The sequence below is a fragment of the Sparus aurata genome, chromosome 7 (assembly GCF_900880675.1).
Source record: "Sparus aurata chromosome 7, fSpaAur1.1, whole genome shotgun sequence".
NCBI lineage: Eukaryota > Metazoa > Chordata > Actinopteri > Spariformes > Sparidae > Sparus > Sparus aurata.
This window is the reverse complement of record NC_044193.1, coordinates 35,904,151-35,922,907: the sequence shown is the minus strand read 5'-3', so window position 1 is coordinate 35,922,907 and position 18,757 is coordinate 35,904,151. Positions and strand designations below refer to the sequence as shown.

Below are 18,757 nucleotides of genomic sequence, written 5' to 3'. Positions count from 1 at the left end.
ATAATAAACTTTAAAAGTTGAAAGTTAACAGTTGTGTCAGGTGAACGCTGGTTTCACAACTTTTCCCACGGGCATCCAATGCAGCACGGGACATCCCTGAATATCGCACTATTATTCTTGCACAGTTATCAAAAATCGGATTCTTACACAATGAAATTGCTTTCCTTGCAATATCACAGAATTCTGTTGGGTAATATTCGCCTTCATCAAAGATTCAAAGAGTTATAGCTGCGCTTTGTGCGTAAATTACACGCAGCTTTGACACTTTGAACAACATTTTACCTTCTGCGTCACATGACAATGAGGAAGAGACGTTCATGCTGCGTTTAAATGTTATGGTAAACCGGACAACTCTTTAAAGATTGTGACAATGTGATGATTATGTGTATTAAAATCCAAATTAAGGACACAGCGACAGCATTGGTCTGTTATTTTCTGTACAACAAGCTGTCAGGTGCACTACTCACTAAACACGTTTTCTAGGTTCCCCCAGCAATTCCTTTTTTTTCTTTTTTCAAGAACATGTTTTGACGGTTTTACCATTGGCCCCAAACACAGCATGACACAACAACGAAAATGGCGTGTTGTGGAAATTGTTTTTGTTGCCAGTGTTGCTGCAGAGAAGGAGAGACGCGGACACCCGAGGAACTGGTAAAGATACATATAATATATGGACCTGGTGGAGATATCTTGGTTTTATTTAAAGCAGACATCTTACATCATATGTGTGCTGAACTATCCTCAGTGCCTCATTCTGGCTTGCTTGCTACACCCTGCAGCTCAGTGGCTCCAACCTTACAAGAATAACGATACTCTGTTATGTTTTTTATTATTATTATTGAGTAAAGTATGTGCAGTCAAATTGGCAGCAAAACTCTGAACGTTCGCCTTGTAGTAAATTGATCCGCATTCTTGTAGTTTGTAGCTGTTCATTCTTTTGGTTTGGTAAAGTGCCCCTGCTTTGCTGGATTTGTCTGTATTCCACTTCTACTGCATTTAGAGTATTTCTCTTCTCTGCCCCAAGACAATCCTTGGAGAAATCCGAGATGAAGAGGATGAGATTCTACCAAGGAAGGACTATGAGGTGAGAAACCAATTTTAAAAGAAAACAAACAAAAAACGTGTTAGGTGTAGGGTTGCAACTGTATGAGATTTTCACAGTACAGTAACTACGTAGAGGTAGAGAAGGGCTCCCAGCAGAAGTTCACCTTCTTCCACAGTTCATGGGAAAAAGTCTAATTTTAATTTTGAGTCTCTGATGTCTTGATTATAAGCCAGTGTCAATGGGCTCATGCTGCTCTTGGTACAGAGACTATAGTCAATGGAAGTCTGACCCAAGAAGCGGTTACACAGATTTTTGTTTTGGCTCTTACAGAGTTTGGATTATGACCGCTGCATCAATGAGCCTCATGTGGAGTTCCTGGAGGGGATAGACAACAAGGTAAGACACGTGTCTTTTCCTCACATGTGGATAACGTCTCTGTGCAGATGGGATTTGATTAGCGTCTCTTACAGCTATTGAGATAGAAGTGATTTACTGAAGTTAGTTTTGGAATGGCTGACTACGGGAGAGCACACATTCATTAAGTATCTCAATGCTGTTACTATAACTTACATGGGAAAATCTCTGTCATGAATTGAAAAAAATAATTGCCTTTCTTCATGGTTTTATATCAAAGTTTTGTATCTTATTCATCTAAAATGTATGTTTGATGTTTTATATCTCATTAATAACAAAACTTTCACTTACATTGGGTTGGAGACCTAATTTGCCTGCCTGGCAACAGACTAAATAAAATGACAGCTTGAGTTTACCCAAACATAGCATTTATTCTGCGATGTTGCTGTTGTGTAGATCTCAAAGATGCTAACAAGGCAACACAATACATAAAACAGTCACAGCAAAAACATCAGCTTGGTCAGACCACTGTGTTTAACAATCTTCAAATGTTACTGTTGCAGCAGAAAACCATAACAGAAATAAACATGTTTGCAGATTTCACTTTTCTCCCCAATTCCAAGTGCTGTATTGTAGGCAACTGGACATGTTTCAGTTTCTGTAAGATGTTTTACCTCTCAATCAAGTAGGTCCTTTAGTTCTAACTAGCTTGTAGAAGAAACTGAAACATGTCCAGTTGCATACAATACAGCATTTAAAATGGCCATGACCGGGATGACTGAGAGCCTTCTTCAGCTTTTTTCCATAGTGAAAATCAACAGGCAGTTGTCTCCACAGAAGTGTCTGCTGTTGTTAGCAAGTTGTAACAGAGATTCTCAACCTCAACAGAAGTACTCTGTGCAGATGTGCTGATCATACAACTGCTCAAAAGCACTTAAGGAAACACTTAATGGTCACAGTACAATACCAAGTCAGTTAAACCTGATAATTGTGAATCAGTTTTATCTGCTTTGGTGCAAATGAAAGTGACAACATGTGCCAAGGAGAGGCAAAAGCATTATCCTTCCTGACTGATTCGTGTCTAGTTTTGTGTTCTGCCAGTGTCTCTTCACTACTGGTAGAATAAGGCAATACCTGCAGCACAGGTAGTCCAGCTCCTCCAGGATGGCACATCCATTCGTGCAGTCACAAGAAGATTTGCTGTGTCTCTCAGCACAGTCTCAAGAGCATGGAGGAGATACCAGGAGACCGGCCATTACATGAGGAGAGCTGGACAGGACCATAGAAGGGAATTGACCCAGCAGCAGGATGGGTATCTGCTCCTTTATACGAGGAGGAGCAGGAGGAGCTCTGCCAGAGCCCTACAAAATAATCTCCAGCAGGCTACTGGTGTGCATGTTCCTGACCAAACTGTCAGGAACAGATACAGATGAGAGCAGGTTCACACTGAGCACATGTTGCCGTGTGAAAGATTCTGGAGACGCCGTGGCGAACATTATGCTGCATGTAACATCATCTGCACAGACCTCCATACCATAGCCAACGGTACCTGGACTGCTGTTAGGTACCGGGAGGAAATCCTCTGAGTGACTGTCGGACTGGCTCTTGTTCCCCTGACCTAAATCCAATTGAGCACCTGTTGGAGGTTATGTATCGTTGCATCCCACACTGCCAAGTACCAACACATGACTATCCAGGAGCTTACTGATGCCCTGATCCAGGTCTGGTAGGAGATCCCCAAGGACACCATCCACCAACTCATCAGGAGCATGCCCAGGTTGACTAGTGTGCATACAGACATGCGGGGGCTACACACACTACTGAGTCACATTAGGAGTTGCTTTGATAAAGTTCACACAAGTTGGATCAGCCTGTGGTGATGTGTGAATTAGGTGTTCCCTTAATTTTGTTGAGCAGTGGATTAAAGCAGTAGTGCCACCGTGTTGGTGATAATTAAGGATTTACCATTTTGGCTGATAACCGTGAGGTGTAGAGTAACATTTTATTTTAGAGTGAGCACCAGGGATGTAGCTGATTTGACCGATACAGACCCATTTGTGTCTATGAAAATTTTGTGTGAACGCATTATTTTCTAACCATGAATTTTGGGCAGTATCTTCACCAGAACTTGTTGCTGCGATGAGCAAAAGAAGCAATCCCACACATTTTATTCAGGAAAGCAAATATTTTGTGTACATTAAATCTTTTTAACAAACATTATTGTATCTTCCATTAGAAAGCCAGGAAGTATGAAGCAATACGGTGGATGATGATGTTTGCTATCGGAGTCACAGTAGGTCTGGTGGGTGCATATCTGATTTGTTGATTTTCTTTGCCAGATAAATATGTTCTGATGACCAGAGAGTCACTTTTCGCCTTCATGTCTCTTCTCAGGTGGGCCTGTTTGTTGATTTCTTTGTACACCTCTTCACCAAAATCAAATTTACTGTTGTTGGTGATTGTATCCTTCAATATGACAGTCAGTGATGAGCTGTCTGCAGAGAGTGTCAGGGCCACTGTAATCTCAGAATATTTAGTGAGGACGTTGCAATGTTGTAATAATTTTGAGAAAATAAGTCATAGTAATACAAACATATAAGTATATTAATTCTATGAGGAAATGATCATATTATTACATGAATGAGTCATAATTCAACACAGATTCCAATAATTTGGGAATACGCATCATTTTACAACAGGAAAGTTGTTGGTTGTTCAAGAAGTAAAATGTCACAAACTTTTCTCATGAAACTTAAATCTTTTTTTAATGTTATAATAACATCAAGACTTAACTTAAGCTTAATCATATACGCTGTTTGACAATTAGTGCCTCTAAATACTTTTTAAAGGACCTAAAGTTGTTTTGCATGTAAACAAAAACCACTTAATAATTCTGACTGTTTCAAAGCCAGACAGCCTCCATTCTCCATTTATTACCGTATGTTCTGACGATAAACTGTACAAAGTGTTGGTGGTTCATCTTCTTAGCGGTGCACCTCCAGCTGTGGAGAAGTGCAGTGATAAAGGCTGTCTCCCTCTGTCTCTGCTGGAGCTCCTGGCATTCAACATGACCTTCATCTTCATTGCCAGTGTGCTCGTCCTCATTGAGGTAAGACGTCTCAGATACACTTGAGTTTTCCAGTATTCTAACTTTCTGCTTATATTTAAATGGTCCCTCCAGGAAAGAAACGTTAAAATATGTAGCCAGATGTGTGAGTGACAGAGGTCTAAGCAGACTGCAAGCATCTGGTTGCTTGTTTCCTATTCAACTTAGAAACAGGATTTTGACAACTTTGGAAAACATAGTGACAGACTTAAGAATTGACCAGAGTTTGCAATGAAGCAAACTCTTTTCACACATCTGTCAGTGTGCTGAAAAAAATACAGCTCATCTCTGAGAAGGGAGAAAACTTTTTTCCTTTGGACAGCCAAAACTGAAACTGCCTAATGTTGAGCCACGGGCCAAATATTACTGTACATTAACGCTTCTAAGCCACTAATCTTTTCAACAATCATGGCCAAACTTTATCCAATGACATGAACACATGGAACACTTTTCACACAAATATGTTGCTTTTATATTGTTTTTGTGTTTGTTTTTGTGAGATGAAAGCAGTTTTTGAATTGTAATGGTGTAATGGTGGTTAACTAAAGATCTATCTAAAGAAACATATTAACCGTCGCAGACAGATGTTTCTGATTCTTGGCAGATCCCAGCACAAGCTGCAGTGAGATGGTAAACCTAGTTAAAGTCACCTCACAGGATTTCTGAGTTTGAAAGCTTTGACATTTTTCACCCCATCTCCACTTGGTATCAATAGATCGTGGTGTGTTTAATTTAATTAATCGTTTGGGGTTTTTTTTAAACATTTTTTTCTTTTATTTGCTTTCACTTCTTCACAACAATTCCATATCCATCGTTAGATATGTCCTTTCATCGAGTGAACAATAATGTGGGAATAGTTATGGTTACTTTTATAGTTATAAACAGATGAATAAACATTTATTTTTCTTTCTTTAAACAAGAGAAGGGTGTTTCAGGGGAATATACATTTTCCACTTTTTCCAAATGTCCTCGAACTTATGCTCCTGGAGCGTGACTGAAAATGTAATTTTTTACATTACAAAGATTTCATGAATAACATCATACCAGTACTCTGGAGGATCTGGCTGGAGCCATTTCCTTGTAATTGCTTTACTAGCAGCAGTACTTAGGATACCAAAGAAGTGATTTCTTTTAATATTTTTTTCAAGCATTGAAACTAAAAGGCCAAAGAGGAGTTCTTCCCACTTAAATCCCCAAATATAGTAACTAATTCTGAATAAATCTTAAGCCAAGATGCATATACTTTTGTGCAGGCCCAAAACAAGTGATAGTGGTTGGCGTCCTGGGAGCCACAATTCCTCCAGCAACTGGAACTGCATGAGTGATGAGATTTCTGTGCAGATGTACTAAAAAAATCTACAAACGCTCTTCCAGCCAAACACCCCCCATGCCATTGAGCTTCATACCCTCCATTTAAATTCCCAATATTCCTTCAACATTTCTGAGATAAAACTGTTTCAAAACATTTTCAATTTAAAGTGTGTTTGCGATACAAGAGACTACACTAACCTGTAGAATCATGTGATGTTGCTAATATGCTATGTCTTGCCACCCTATATCCAGCCGGTAGCTGCAGGTTCGGGGATCCCAGAAATCAAAAGTTACCTGAATGGAGTGAAAATTCCTGGAATTGTCAGGCTGCGAACTTTTCTCTGCAAGGCCGCTGGAGTCCTGTTCAGTGTGGCCGGAGGTAAATTATGATGGAGAGCTGTGTGCAATGGAAATGTATTTGATTTGAAATTTGATTCTGACAGATGACATTTTTTTAACCCAAATCACACTCGGCCACAACTGTGGCCGATTTTCTGTGACGGCATAATGTTGCACTGCTCGGTTGTGCTGAATAAAACTGACATCACAGGGCAGAGGGGAGTCCCTCATGAGAAAATAATATTTCTAAACCAAAATGTAAATGAATGTGTATGCTTAAATTCATATGTCATCTGATTATTCACAGATCATGTTTAAGTCTTGGAAACTTGATTTAGAAAATTTATATATTTTTGTTTGTTTTTCTGACAGCTGTTACAAGTTACTTTGCATTTCGATGAATGAATAAGCTTAGTGGTTTACAACCTCTCTGGCTTGTGACTTTTTACTTAAATGCTGTGTCTTGTAAGCTGTTTGACCAAAGATACATTTCCCCTCTTAATGTCTTACATGGTTTCATTTAAAAGTTTGAGATTTCTGTGTGTCAGAACGCTTGGACGGCCAACCCCTACTAGCTTAAAAAGAAAATTCAGAAAGAAACTCTGGCACACACTAGGAAGTGACATATTACTGTATGGATGAGTAACCATGCCAGCTCTCACCTTCAGCTGACACAAGAGCAAAGTGTCAGCTCTTCATTCATCGAACAGAACCTTCCTTCATGTCATGTCAGCACTCATGGTGAGTCAGCAATGAGCAGGTGGGTGACAGTGCCTCTGACTCTGTGTGTGTCCACTCAGGTCTGTTTGTGGGGAAAGAAGGGCCGATGATCCACAGTGGAGCCATTGTGGGAGCTGGCCTTCCTCAGGTAAACATCCCGGATGCAACTTAGTCATCCTCTAAAGTTTGTCCTTTGAGTATAAAATTCTTTCTTTGAGTAACTATCCCTCAATTTTGTCTCATCAGCACAGATAAAAAATGGGGAGGGAATTCTGTTTAAAGCAGTGGAACTTCAGATTGGCTTCTAATATATAAATGGACGTCATCTTTACAAAAAGAAATTAACTGCTGGAGATTTACTTTATTCCCAAAGGGGAGAACTTCAATGCTTGTGAACACTCATTAATTAGGGCCATAGAGATGCAAGACTGAGGTAGAGAAACCAATGATGGTCTTTATTAATAAAAGTCAAGTGTTCTATACATTAAGAGAGAAAAAGACATCAAATTGACAACATCACTTTGTTCTGTCAGCAGTTAGAGATCCCATGACATGGACATTTGAACCTCTAATACCTTGCAACAGCAAATCTTCAGCAAGGACTCATCCTGCACCAGTGGATGATTCCAATGAATGAAGTTATTAGATTTTCACTCATGAAATCAGACTATAGATGTATCCATATCTTATTGCCCAGCGGTCTGCACATTGGCTTGACCCCTCACTGTAATGTTTAAGGCTGATGATCACAATCAGTTCACACAACTGAGACTAAAATCTGCCATTGCTGTCTGCAGCTGAGTAAGAGGCTGAGCAATCTGCGAAGAAGTGAAAATCAACTTTTGAGTCTGAAGCATGAGTCTGCTGCTTATCAGTTTAGTATAGAACAGAAAATATTATCAAATTTCTTCAATAAATCTAATAGTCCTGCACAACAGCTGTTAACGAGGCTGCAGTTGTACTGTGTTGTTGTGCAACCTGCTCTTAGACTATTCAATATTTTGGCTCCTTACTCTATGAAATATGTGTTGATAACCTCACTTGATTTGACTTCAGTTTGAAGCTTTCAGTTTTTACAGGGTTTAATTGTGTTACAATGGACTTGATCTGAAATGATTCCATTGAGCTTTTCTAAGCTTGACTTTTCAAATGCAACAGTTGTCTTCATTCACATTTTATCAAATCAAATCAAATCAAATCAAATCAAATGAATGAATGAATCGAGGGTCTAAGGACGGAGGATGTTGTTCACTGTACAGATTGTAAAGCCCACTGAGGCAATGTGATTGTGATTTTGGGCTATATAAATAAAATTGATTTGATTTGATTCACATTTCATCTGTATTGTTTTATATAGATTAGTTATTTGATCTAAAAAATTTCTGAAAATGTTGAAATATTCACATTTAGAAAGCTGGAATCAGCGAATGTTGACTCTTGACTCAAAACTGATTATCAAAATAAATGCCAGTATGCAGCCTTAGATCTGACCTAACTTGACTCATAATGCCTCAGCTTGATCCAGATTGACATAACCTAATTTTGTGTATAGGAGAATGTTGGACACAGTTTGATTTGACTAGTTTTAGATTTACGAAACTGACATTATTTGACTTGACAGAACTGATTGTGATTTTAGTGGATACAGCTTGATTCAATTGTAAAACAAAAAAGCGAAAAACAAAGATTTGACAGTGCAATTGGCCACTGACACATGTCACATATATTTGACTGTTATTATGGATTAAGTGTGCTCAACAGATGCTTTCTCTCCTGATCAGTTTGAGAGTATCACTTTCAAGAGGATCAAATTTGACTTCCCCTACTTCCGCAGTGACAGGTATGGATCTGGTTCATACTCTTCTAAATAAAACACTGCACACTGTTCACTGCTTCCCTGTAAGTAAAACATGTTGTGCAAATGTTGGCTTGTTGTCTTTACGGTTCCTCAGGGACAAGCGAGACTTTGTGTCAGCGGGTGCTGCTGCTGGAGTAGCTGCTGCCTTTGGTGCTCCTATAGGTGGCATGCTTTTCAGTCTGGAGGAGGGCTCTTCTTTCTGGAACCAGGCCCTCACATGGAAAGTGGTACGTCACCTAAGCCAATTAACACCCAAGAGGGTTGAGAGATTTATTTTCTGTCTGCTGACTATTAGATAGATGCATGCATTTTCAAACGGACATTCACATAACTGTTCAATGGACAGTCATGAAACTTGGTATTCAGGAGATGATCCCAGATGACTGTTGTGTTTTTTATGAGTGTTTTTTATCTAGAGCCAGGCAAAGTTTTCACTAATGCAGTGAAATACCGATATACAAGATGGATTGGTGCAAAAGTCAGTTCAATCACTCATGGTTCTGAAACTATGTATCCGTATTGTTCCCATCACTTTCTTCTTTTTTCAAGCACCGTGATCAGATCAAAGCTTCACTTTAGAGCTGCAAATTTTATTCACACAATCTTCACTATGCATCAAAACGTAGGAACATTTGTGCCAGTTGACAGACATGGAGCCACAGAACCGAACAGACTTGCACTTAAGCCCTGAGCTTGTGACAGTGTCAGAACTGCGCCAGTTCTCACATTTTTCAGAGTGCATGTGAAGAAAACAAAACTGTGGTGAAATAGTGTAAGCACTATAAGTGCTGTATAGTAAGCATTTGGACGTGTTTCACTTTCTTGAAGATGTTCACCTCTCATCCGAGGTGCTTCTTCAGTTCTAACTAACTGGAGGAGAGTTGCAGCCTTTGAAACTCTCTGAGTTCCAGGGTTGTTGGGGCCACTTGTGGGCGGCTGGGTCAACGACCCACAAGTTGGCCTAACAACTTTAAAATTAGGATTTAGAATTACCATGACCTGGATGACTGAGAACCTTCATCAACCTATGGTTAAATATGAAACCACTGCCTTAGTCTCCCAGTGAAACATCTGTCCATCAAGTATAAACAGCTGTTCCTTCTTCAGCTCTTCTGTTTCGTCTGATTTCAGCTCTTCTGTTCCATGTCAGCCACTTTCACCCTCAACTTCTTCCGTTCAGGAATCAACTTCAGCAAGTGGGGATCCTTCCAGCTGCCTGGTCTGCTCAACTTTGGAGAGTTCAAGGTAAAAGTCTTATCATTCATGTTGTCTCTTCTTTTTATCAGAATATGTGTTAAGTTTATGTTTTATGTCCATGTGTTTTTATATTAATTCTAAAAGATATCCTAATACTCATATTTGATTTTGAGGAGCAACGATTATCACCTCCCCTTCATGTCAAAACAACTGGAACATGTCAACAGCTCTGAATTCAAAGCCCACTTAATTTCCAACCATTTGTTTGAACTGTTTCTATCTGGATTTAACACACAGCACAGTTACAATGCAGCCATCCTTAAAGTAACTGCCAATTTCCTCCTCTTCTGAGACTGTGGTCAAAATTTCATCTACCTCAATCTCAGTACTGCTTTGGAAGCAATTAGGCATACCATTCTCACCCTAACCCCCAACATCATTGATAGTGCCTTTTCTTGGCTGAGGTAATATCTCATGGGCATAATGGTGTGTTCTTTCACTTGCTTTCAAAATAAATTTGCCGGAATTTGGGCTGCTATCTATTCACAGATGTTCGAGATAAGCCAGTCCTGCGCAGAAGCGATCAGCAGCAATCTCTGCACAATGCATGCTAGTTAGATTTGTGTTCAGATTGATCTGAACTTGCTCTGGCGTCATGCACATGTGGTACATGCACAATAAATGATTGGTAACATTTGACAACTTTAAATTGGCCTATAAGATATTTAATAACACAAAAACTTGTGGTCAGTGGGATGTGAGGATTCAGATGACAAGCCCTGACAGTATCAATATGTGACAGATCAATAATGAAAACGATTATCTTTTTTTCATTTATGTTCGACTTTTAATGCATTCCATTTATTAATGTAGTCTGAGAGGGACAGATCTGCTCAGATGATTTATAAACGGCAGCAAACTGATATGAAGCTGATCAATGGGAGAATGTATGTAAAATTGAGGCTGACCCATGAACAGAAATCACAGATGGCCTGTGTAGAGTTCATTAGGTTGCAGCTGAGGTCAACTGAGGATTTCCAGATTAGCAAAAAAAAACTAGCTTCAGTGCCTGGTGCCCCTCCTGGGAGCTGGGTCGATTGTTGTTTTCTCTTCTGTCACAGCTGTTTCTGGTTTATTCGTGATGTGAAACATGACATCAGTGACATACAATGTAATGCTTCAGATAAAAATCACAGATGGGCCTGTGGCAAGTGGAAAGGGGGCTAATACACTTTAAAACTTTATTTTTAATTGTTTTATACATATTAGCACTTATAGAATATAAGAAGGCAAAGATTTGCGTCAGAAAAATACAAATAAATAGATTATTAAAACAATGAAATAAAAGGTTAGGTCAGTGAGTCACTTTGTTGTTGCTCTTATAGCCAAATGGAGGGAGTCAAACCCCAGAGCTGCCCTATATCAGTCCACCTCTGTGTCCTTCATGCACTTTACATCAGTTCATTTGACAACTAGTTCAAAAACTAGTTCCTTTTGAGTGACCATACAGTTAGAGAGTGCCTTTTGATTGAAAGTCAAAATAGAAATCCATTATCCTGTTGTTGGTATCCTCGATGTACGCCTGAGAGGGCTGTGTCATCCGAGAAGCGCACTCTGGGTCACAAACATGTTCCTATTAGCACATACTGCATTTATATAACTACACAGACACCTACACTTCTGCATACATACACCACCCACATGTACATACCTCTGTATCTTTACAACACATATAAGCATTTTCCTTGATTAGACATGAACTGCTGTAGCAATGTATGTTTGTCCATTTTTTCCAGTTATTACTGAAATTGTCCATACAAAGATTCAGGGAAAAAGTTAGCCTTTCCATGTAAAATATTTATTTTACAATTCCAATCCATTCCCCTTTTGTTGGGAGCTCTTCATTTAGCCACCTTCTTGTTATAGCTTTTTTACCAGCTGCCAACATTATTTTAAACAGATGCTTATTGCTAGAATGGATTGTGAGTGAGATATTCCCAAGACAACAGGTCCAGAAATCATGTTTCATTTTGAAAACAAATTATTGAGTACATTTTTCCTACTATTTTCAACCAGTAAAGTTGAAAAGTTGGGCAGTCAAAGAAGATGTGCTAATTACCTGCCTCAGAGTTTCCACACTCTCTCCAACCCTGTCCACATCCTGGTAAACCCCTTTTGAAGTTGCTTTATATTTGGAGTGATGAAAAATCAGTTAATATTTTTCCATGTGAATTCCTTCCACTCACCTGAACTCATAAATGTGAGGTGGGTTTTACAAATGTTAAGTTAATCCTCTTCTGAGATGGTTACTTAGCTTCTTTCTCCCATTTAGATTTAATATAAAGTGTGGAAATCCCCTTTTTGCGCCTGTAGGAAAATTCTAGCATTCAGTTGTCTCTGTATGTCTGTGTTGTAATCTTCAGTCATTATATTACTATTATAGTAAGCTCCAACCCGAAGGTATCTGAAGAAATCTTGTTTTTCTAGATAATTTTTGTCTTTTTAGTTTTTGGTAGCTAACTAATCCCCCTTTATCAGAAATGAGACAGTATGTTGTGATGCCTTTAAAGGACCAGTGTTTAAATCACCCATCCGTCCAGGCAGGTTTAAAATCTTTATCATGTTTCACCCATCGTAAAAATGTTATTTGATTTTCCAATTTAAATATGCCTTTATTTCTTTATTATTTGTTAGGTAATTTATTGAATAAATGGTTGGATAAATCATTTGGAATTTTAATTAATAACCTGACTAATTGCCAAATGTTTACCAAAAAATATTCCCAGCCAACGGAGTCAAATGCCTTTTCGGCATGGAGGCTGAGAACAAAAGTGTCTTCTTGAGGAACCCTGTTTAGTTGTCATATTTTATGTCAGGAAGTATGTTCTGAAGTCTTTTTTTCAATTATTGAGGCGTATAGTCTGTAGTCTATTTTTATTATCGATATAGGTCTGTATGAACTACACTCAGATTTATCTTTACCCATCTTTGGCGTTACGGAAATGATTGCTTGTCTCCAGGATATTGGTGTTTCTCCACCTTGAGTGCAAAATTAAACCATTTCAATAATACTGGTGTAACATTCTGCTGAGTATCCATCCGCGCTTGGCATTTGATCTGTTTTGAGTCTCGATATGGCATTATCTAATTCTTGTTTCGTTATCTCACCTGTCATTACTTTACTTATGTGTTCTGTTCCAATGGTTGGCAGGTCCATTGAATTAAAAAAATGTGTACTGCTTCCAGAATCTGCACTATCCTGTTGTGTCATAATACCTTCAAGCGTGTCTAGTCAGTTTTATCTTCTCTAATAATCAGGGGTCATTATGTTCCATTTCTTTAATTTCTTATTCTTTGACAAGTCATTTATTTGTTTCTTCACATTATGAGTTTCAGCTTCTGGTTAACCTCTTCTTTAAAGTTCCCAAACTCTCCCTTCATTTCTTGTTTAATTGTCTCACAGAAACAGCCTAGTTCCTTCTTCATGTCCTTGTGTCTTGCTTTTATTTTCATGGATAGCGCTGATGCTGGCGCACAGTGCGCACATGTCCATTTAACAACTTCATCAGCGTGTCCTGTTGCTATTTCTTCGTTTGTGGTTCTGTCTGATTTTCTGTGTTCTTAGCCTTCCTTACTTTATACTTCCCCATATGGTGTATGATTAAATAGGTGTGTAAAATACTCTAAAATGGGGAAAGTACCGGACCCTTCGGGGAGTGCACAGATTATGCTGCCACCAGTCTCTCTGCAATAACTGGAAGTGGTCAGGTGTACCTGCATTCAAAAAAAAAACAACCTGTGTATACCTGCTTATTTTGTTGGACAAGTGTCACAACAGTACTATTACTTCAATATGATATTCTAGTACTGTTTCATCTCGGTGTGAAAGTAATATGAAAATCCTGGCAAAAACATAAAATCAAAATCATTTCATTGCACCCCCCAAAAAAGCATAAGACCAGAACAGGAGGGGACAGGAGTCATTCTTGAGGGATCGGGATGGGAGTTCTTTTTGCTCTGTCAGAGGGCAAACACATGCTCCTTCTTGCAGTCTCCTTTCCTTTAGAGGACAACCTGTTTCCATCATCCAAGACCAAGCACTGAACTTGAGGAATGGACTCCATAGCTGCACCTTTTCTTTGAACGTGTTGCTAAACTCTGTGTCAATGTTCTCCAAACTTTTTAGAACTGCTTTTGGTGTTGTATTTAGTATCCTTTGCTATCTGTAGTTTGGTGTAGTTCTGTAGGATCTTCTATGTCATGGGTTTTCAAAAGTGCTTCATACAAATAATGTATTCATATTATTCATTGTCAGCCTAATGCAACATATCAGCACAGCAATATATCAGTTTAACTCCTTGGTCCTCAGTGTCCAGATGGAGATACGAACTGCCACCTGTGGACAGCAGTGGACCTTGCCTTTTTTGTCCTGATGGGGGTGGTGGGTGGCCTGCTGGGGGCGCTCTTCAACTGCATGAACAGGAAGCTGGCCAAGTATCGCATCAGACACATCCACCCCAAGGCCAAGTTTATCAGGTGATTGCTAGCTACTTCACCTCCAATGCAGGGAACAAGTCATCATGACTGTCAATCGATCAAGTGTCAATGTAATTGTCATGAATATCAGTTGGTTGTTTGACCTAAAATATTTGAAAATGTGACCTATTTGCTTTCAAGTGTTTGATGAGAGGAGTTGATCTTATCAATACACTTTTCCAGAGTCTTGGAGAGTCTGCTGGTTTCTATGGTGACGACAGTGGTGATATTTGCAGCTTCAATCTTGTTGGGTGAATGTCGTGACCTCTCCTCCCCTACCACCCATAACACCACGGTAAATATCAGTTCTTTCCTTCGTGAGAATACTTATGCTCAGTGAACTAAACCATCTTTCCATGTTCAGAGCAGTGTTAATGAGATAGAATTCTGAAAAGCAGAGGTTATCACTGTGCCTACAATGAATATGCAACTTATGTAGACTGTTTGCAACGCTGATGTGCAGTGAAATATATATTCTTTTACTCCCACCACCTGCATGGGGTTTTGTAAGTCACAGGTTTAACAAGATGGTGAGCTTTCATTTTTGGGGGTGTGTCTTCAATTTTTCATCACAGTGCTGTGAAACTTCAAGCTTTCACTGATTTTGTGTTCTGTGGGTAAGTTAACATGGACAGGCTACATTAGGCTAGATGAAGTCACTAAACCACCACCAGCTGTTTTTTTTAGCGCAGACAGGATGATCAAGACCCCAAAGTGAAAGGCAGAGAGAGTGATCTCCCATATGCAGGTAGTTTTAAGAATTGGTCAGCTGTCAAATTTATACTCAAAACAAACCGGAGGCCGCATATCGCACTTAGTACAGCTGCTAGTTAGCCCAGTAATCTGTGCATGTAGTGGTCTGACTGGAAGTGTTGCTCTTTACACCACTAACATAGGAGCTTAGGACCAGGATGGGCCAGGCCTAACTGGTTAGCATGCTAACTTCAGTAGATATCTCTTCAACACAATACATAGACGTCACTACCTCCAAACTGTCATTTCTTAACATTCTATTGATCATTTTAGTTAGTACTTAGTCATTTTTGTACATATTTAACTGAAATTATTGCAAATTGCCCCTTCTGGAAAGAAATATTTCTCTGAATAATATATAATATATATCTGTAAACATTTGTGAATACAAATTACATTTGTAGAGCAAGTCTTCATTTCATACACCCACCACTTAGGTACTGCTCTCACACCTGGTGGGGCCAGTTTAATTGACTGCAGTGGAGGCGTAGTGTTGCAGCAGTCGCTGCTTTTTGTTCACCACCCTCCCTTCAGGCAGACTGATAACAATAAGCACACGGACTAACAGACCCAGAAACAGCATCTCCCCCAAAGCTGTTGACAAACTGTTGTTACCATAACCCCCTCTCCCAAACAGACAAGGATATATGTGCAATATGGACCTTATGCTGCTAAATGTTTAACACCTCTTATGCAATAACCTTTTCATTCACTGCACAACAAAAAACATTTTTTCATTCACCAGACTATAAATGTTTATAATGTAAACAGCTAAAAGTAACTTCACTATGGATATATATTTTTATTTCAATACTACTAGTGCAGTGCCCGTAGGAAATATGTATTCCTATAGAAAAGCGGGAGGTTAAGTAGCTTTTTCATGGATGGCCAAATGAGGTTGTTTTTGAAGGTGGGACGTCAGAGATATTTAGGTTTGTTGTGAAATCCGATATTCCACGGTATAATTGGCCGTTTTTGACTATTTTTGATTTTGCCATTATATTTCACCTTAAAAACTATTTACTTGGTGTCATTATTTTCAGCATAACCTCACATGTGTGACTGTAATTTTTTATTTTCACATACTGTATTAACGCAATGGACATTTTTTATTGCTTATAATGCAAATATAAATTGTTTTTTGCTAAATATGTGCATACATTTAAAACATTTACAAAGTTATATGTAACTATCCATCCATCCATTTTCGTCCGCTTATCTGGGGCCGGGTCGCGGGGGCAGCTGCCTGAGCAGGGACACCCAGACTTCCCTCTCTCCGGACACTGCCTCCAGCTCTTCCGGGAGGATCCCAAGGCGTTCCCAGGCCAGCTGGGTGATATAGTCACACCAGCGTGTCCTGGGTCTTCCTCGGGGTCTTTTCCCGGCAGGACATGCCAGGAACACCTCCCGAGGGAGGCGTCCCGGGGGCATCCGAAACAGATGCCCGAGCCACCTCAGCTGGCTCCTCTCGATGTGGAGGAGCAGCGGCTCTACTCCGAGCTCCTCCCGGGTGACAGAGCTCTTCACCCTATCTCTAAGGGAGCGCCCTGCCACCCTGCGGAGGAAACTCATTTTGGCCGCTTGTATCCGGGATCTTATTCTTTCAGTCATGACCCAAAGTTCATGTCCATAGGTGAGGGTAGGAACGTAGATTGACTGGTAAATCGAGAGCTTCGCCTTTCGGCTCAGCTCTCTCTTCACCACGACAGACCGATACAACGACCGCATTACTGCGGCCGCTGCACCGATCCGCCTGTCAATCTCACGCTCCATCCTTCCCTCACTCGTGAACAAGACCCCAAGATACTTAAACTCCTCCACTTGAGGCAAGAACTCTCCCCCAACCCGGAGGGAGCAAGCCACCTTTTTCCGGTCGAGAACCATGGCCTCGGATTTGGAGGTGCTGATTCTCATCCCAGCCGCTTCACACTCGGCTGCAAACCGCCCCAGGGCATGCTGGAGGTCCTGGTTCGAAGGAGCCAACAAGACCACATCATCCGCGAAAAGCAGAGATGAAATCCAGTGGTTCCCGAACCAGATCCCCTCCGGCCCGTGGCTGCGCCTAGAAATTCTGTCCATAAAAATAATGAACAGAACCGGTGACAAAGGGCAGCCCTGCCTGAGTCCAACATGCACCGGAAACAGGTCTGACTTACTGCCGGCAATACGAACCAAGCTCCTGCTCCGGTCGTACAGGGACCGTACAGCCCTTAACAGAGGGCCTCCGACCCCATGCTCCCGGAGCACCTCCCACAGAATGCCACGAGGGACACGGTCGAATGCTTTCTCCAAGTCCACAAAACACATGTGGACTGGTTGGGCAAACTCCCATGAACCCTCGAGCACCCTGCGGAGGGTATAGAGCTGGTCCAGTGTTCCACGGCCAGGACGAAAACCGCATTGTTCCTCCTGGATCCGAGGTTCGACTATCGGCCGAATTCTACTCTCCAGTACCCTGGAATAGACTTTCCCAGGGAGGTTGAGGAGTGTGATCCCCCGATAGTTGGAACACACCCTCCGGTCCCCCTTTTTGAATAGGGGGACCACCACCCCGGTCTGCCAGTCCAGAGGCACTGTCCCCGACTGCCACGCGATGCTGCAGTGACGTGTCAGCCAAGACAGCCCCACAACATCCAGAGACTTGAGGTACTCAGGGCGGATCTCATCCGACCCCGGTGCTTTGCCACTGAGGAGCTTCCGGACTACCTCAGTGACTTCGGCTTGGGTGATGAATGGGTCAACCTCTGAGTCCCCAGCCTCTGCTTCCTCTATGGAAGGCGTGTCAGTGGGATTGAGGAGATCCTCGAAGTATTCCTTCCACCACCCGACGATGTCCCCAGTTGAGGTCAACAGCTCCCCACCTCCACCGTAAACAGTGTTGGTGGAGGACTGCTTCCCCCTCCTGAGGCGCCAGATGGTTTGCCAGAATTTCTTCGAGGCCGACTGACTGCCCGTGCTGCTGCACACTTGGCCTGCCGGTACCCATCAGCTGCCTCAGGAGTCCCCCGGGCCAGCCAGGCTCAGTAGGACTCCTTCTTCAGCTTGACAGCCACCCTTACTTCCGGGGTCCACCACCGGGTTCAGGGATTGCTGCCGCGACAGGCACGGAGACCTTGCGGCCGGAGGTCAGATGACACGACCACAAAGTCGATCATTGACCTCCAGCCTAGGGTGTCCTGGTGCCACGTGCACATATGGGCACCCTTATGCTTGAACATGGTGTTTGTTATGGACAAACTGTGACTAGCACAGAAGTCCAGTAACAAAACACCACTCGGGTTCAGATCGGGAAGGCCGTTCCTCCCAATCACACCCCTCCAGGTAACACTGTCGCTGCCCACGTGGGCGTTGAAGTCCCCCAGTAGAATGAAGGAGTCCCCGGTTGGAGCACTCTCCAGTACCCCTCCCAGGGACTCCAAGAAGGCCGGGTACTCTGCACCGCTGTTTGGCCCATAAGCCGAGACAACAGTGAGAGTCCTATCCCTGACCCGGAGGTGCAGGGAAGCGACCCTCTCGTTCACTGGGGAAAACTCCAACA

General features: G+C 41.4%; 1 protein-coding gene across 1 annotated transcript in view; it reads left to right on the top strand.

Moving 5' to 3' along the window:
• Positions 1-340: 340 nt before the first annotated feature.
• Positions 341-18,757, top strand: part of clcn6 (chloride channel 6) — a 38,632-nt gene continuing 20,215 nt past the window's right edge. Inside the window, exons 1-13 of the mRNA XM_030424437.1 lie at positions 341-651; positions 1,025-1,084; positions 1,376-1,441; positions 3,636-3,701; positions 3,794-3,860; positions 4,402-4,508; positions 6,069-6,195; positions 6,956-7,023; positions 8,657-8,715; positions 8,828-8,960; positions 9,865-9,978; positions 14,300-14,466; positions 14,650-14,761. Coding sequence (XP_030280297.1) covers positions 577-651; positions 1,025-1,084; positions 1,376-1,441; positions 3,636-3,701; positions 3,794-3,860; positions 4,402-4,508; positions 6,069-6,195; positions 6,956-7,023; positions 8,657-8,715; positions 8,828-8,960; positions 9,865-9,978; positions 14,300-14,466; positions 14,650-14,761 — 1,221 coding nt within the window. The 5' untranslated portion in view covers positions 341-576. The remainder of the gene's footprint in view (positions 652-1,024; positions 1,085-1,375; positions 1,442-3,635; positions 3,702-3,793; positions 3,861-4,401; positions 4,509-6,068; positions 6,196-6,955; positions 7,024-8,656; positions 8,716-8,827; positions 8,961-9,864; positions 9,979-14,299; positions 14,467-14,649; positions 14,762-18,757) is intronic.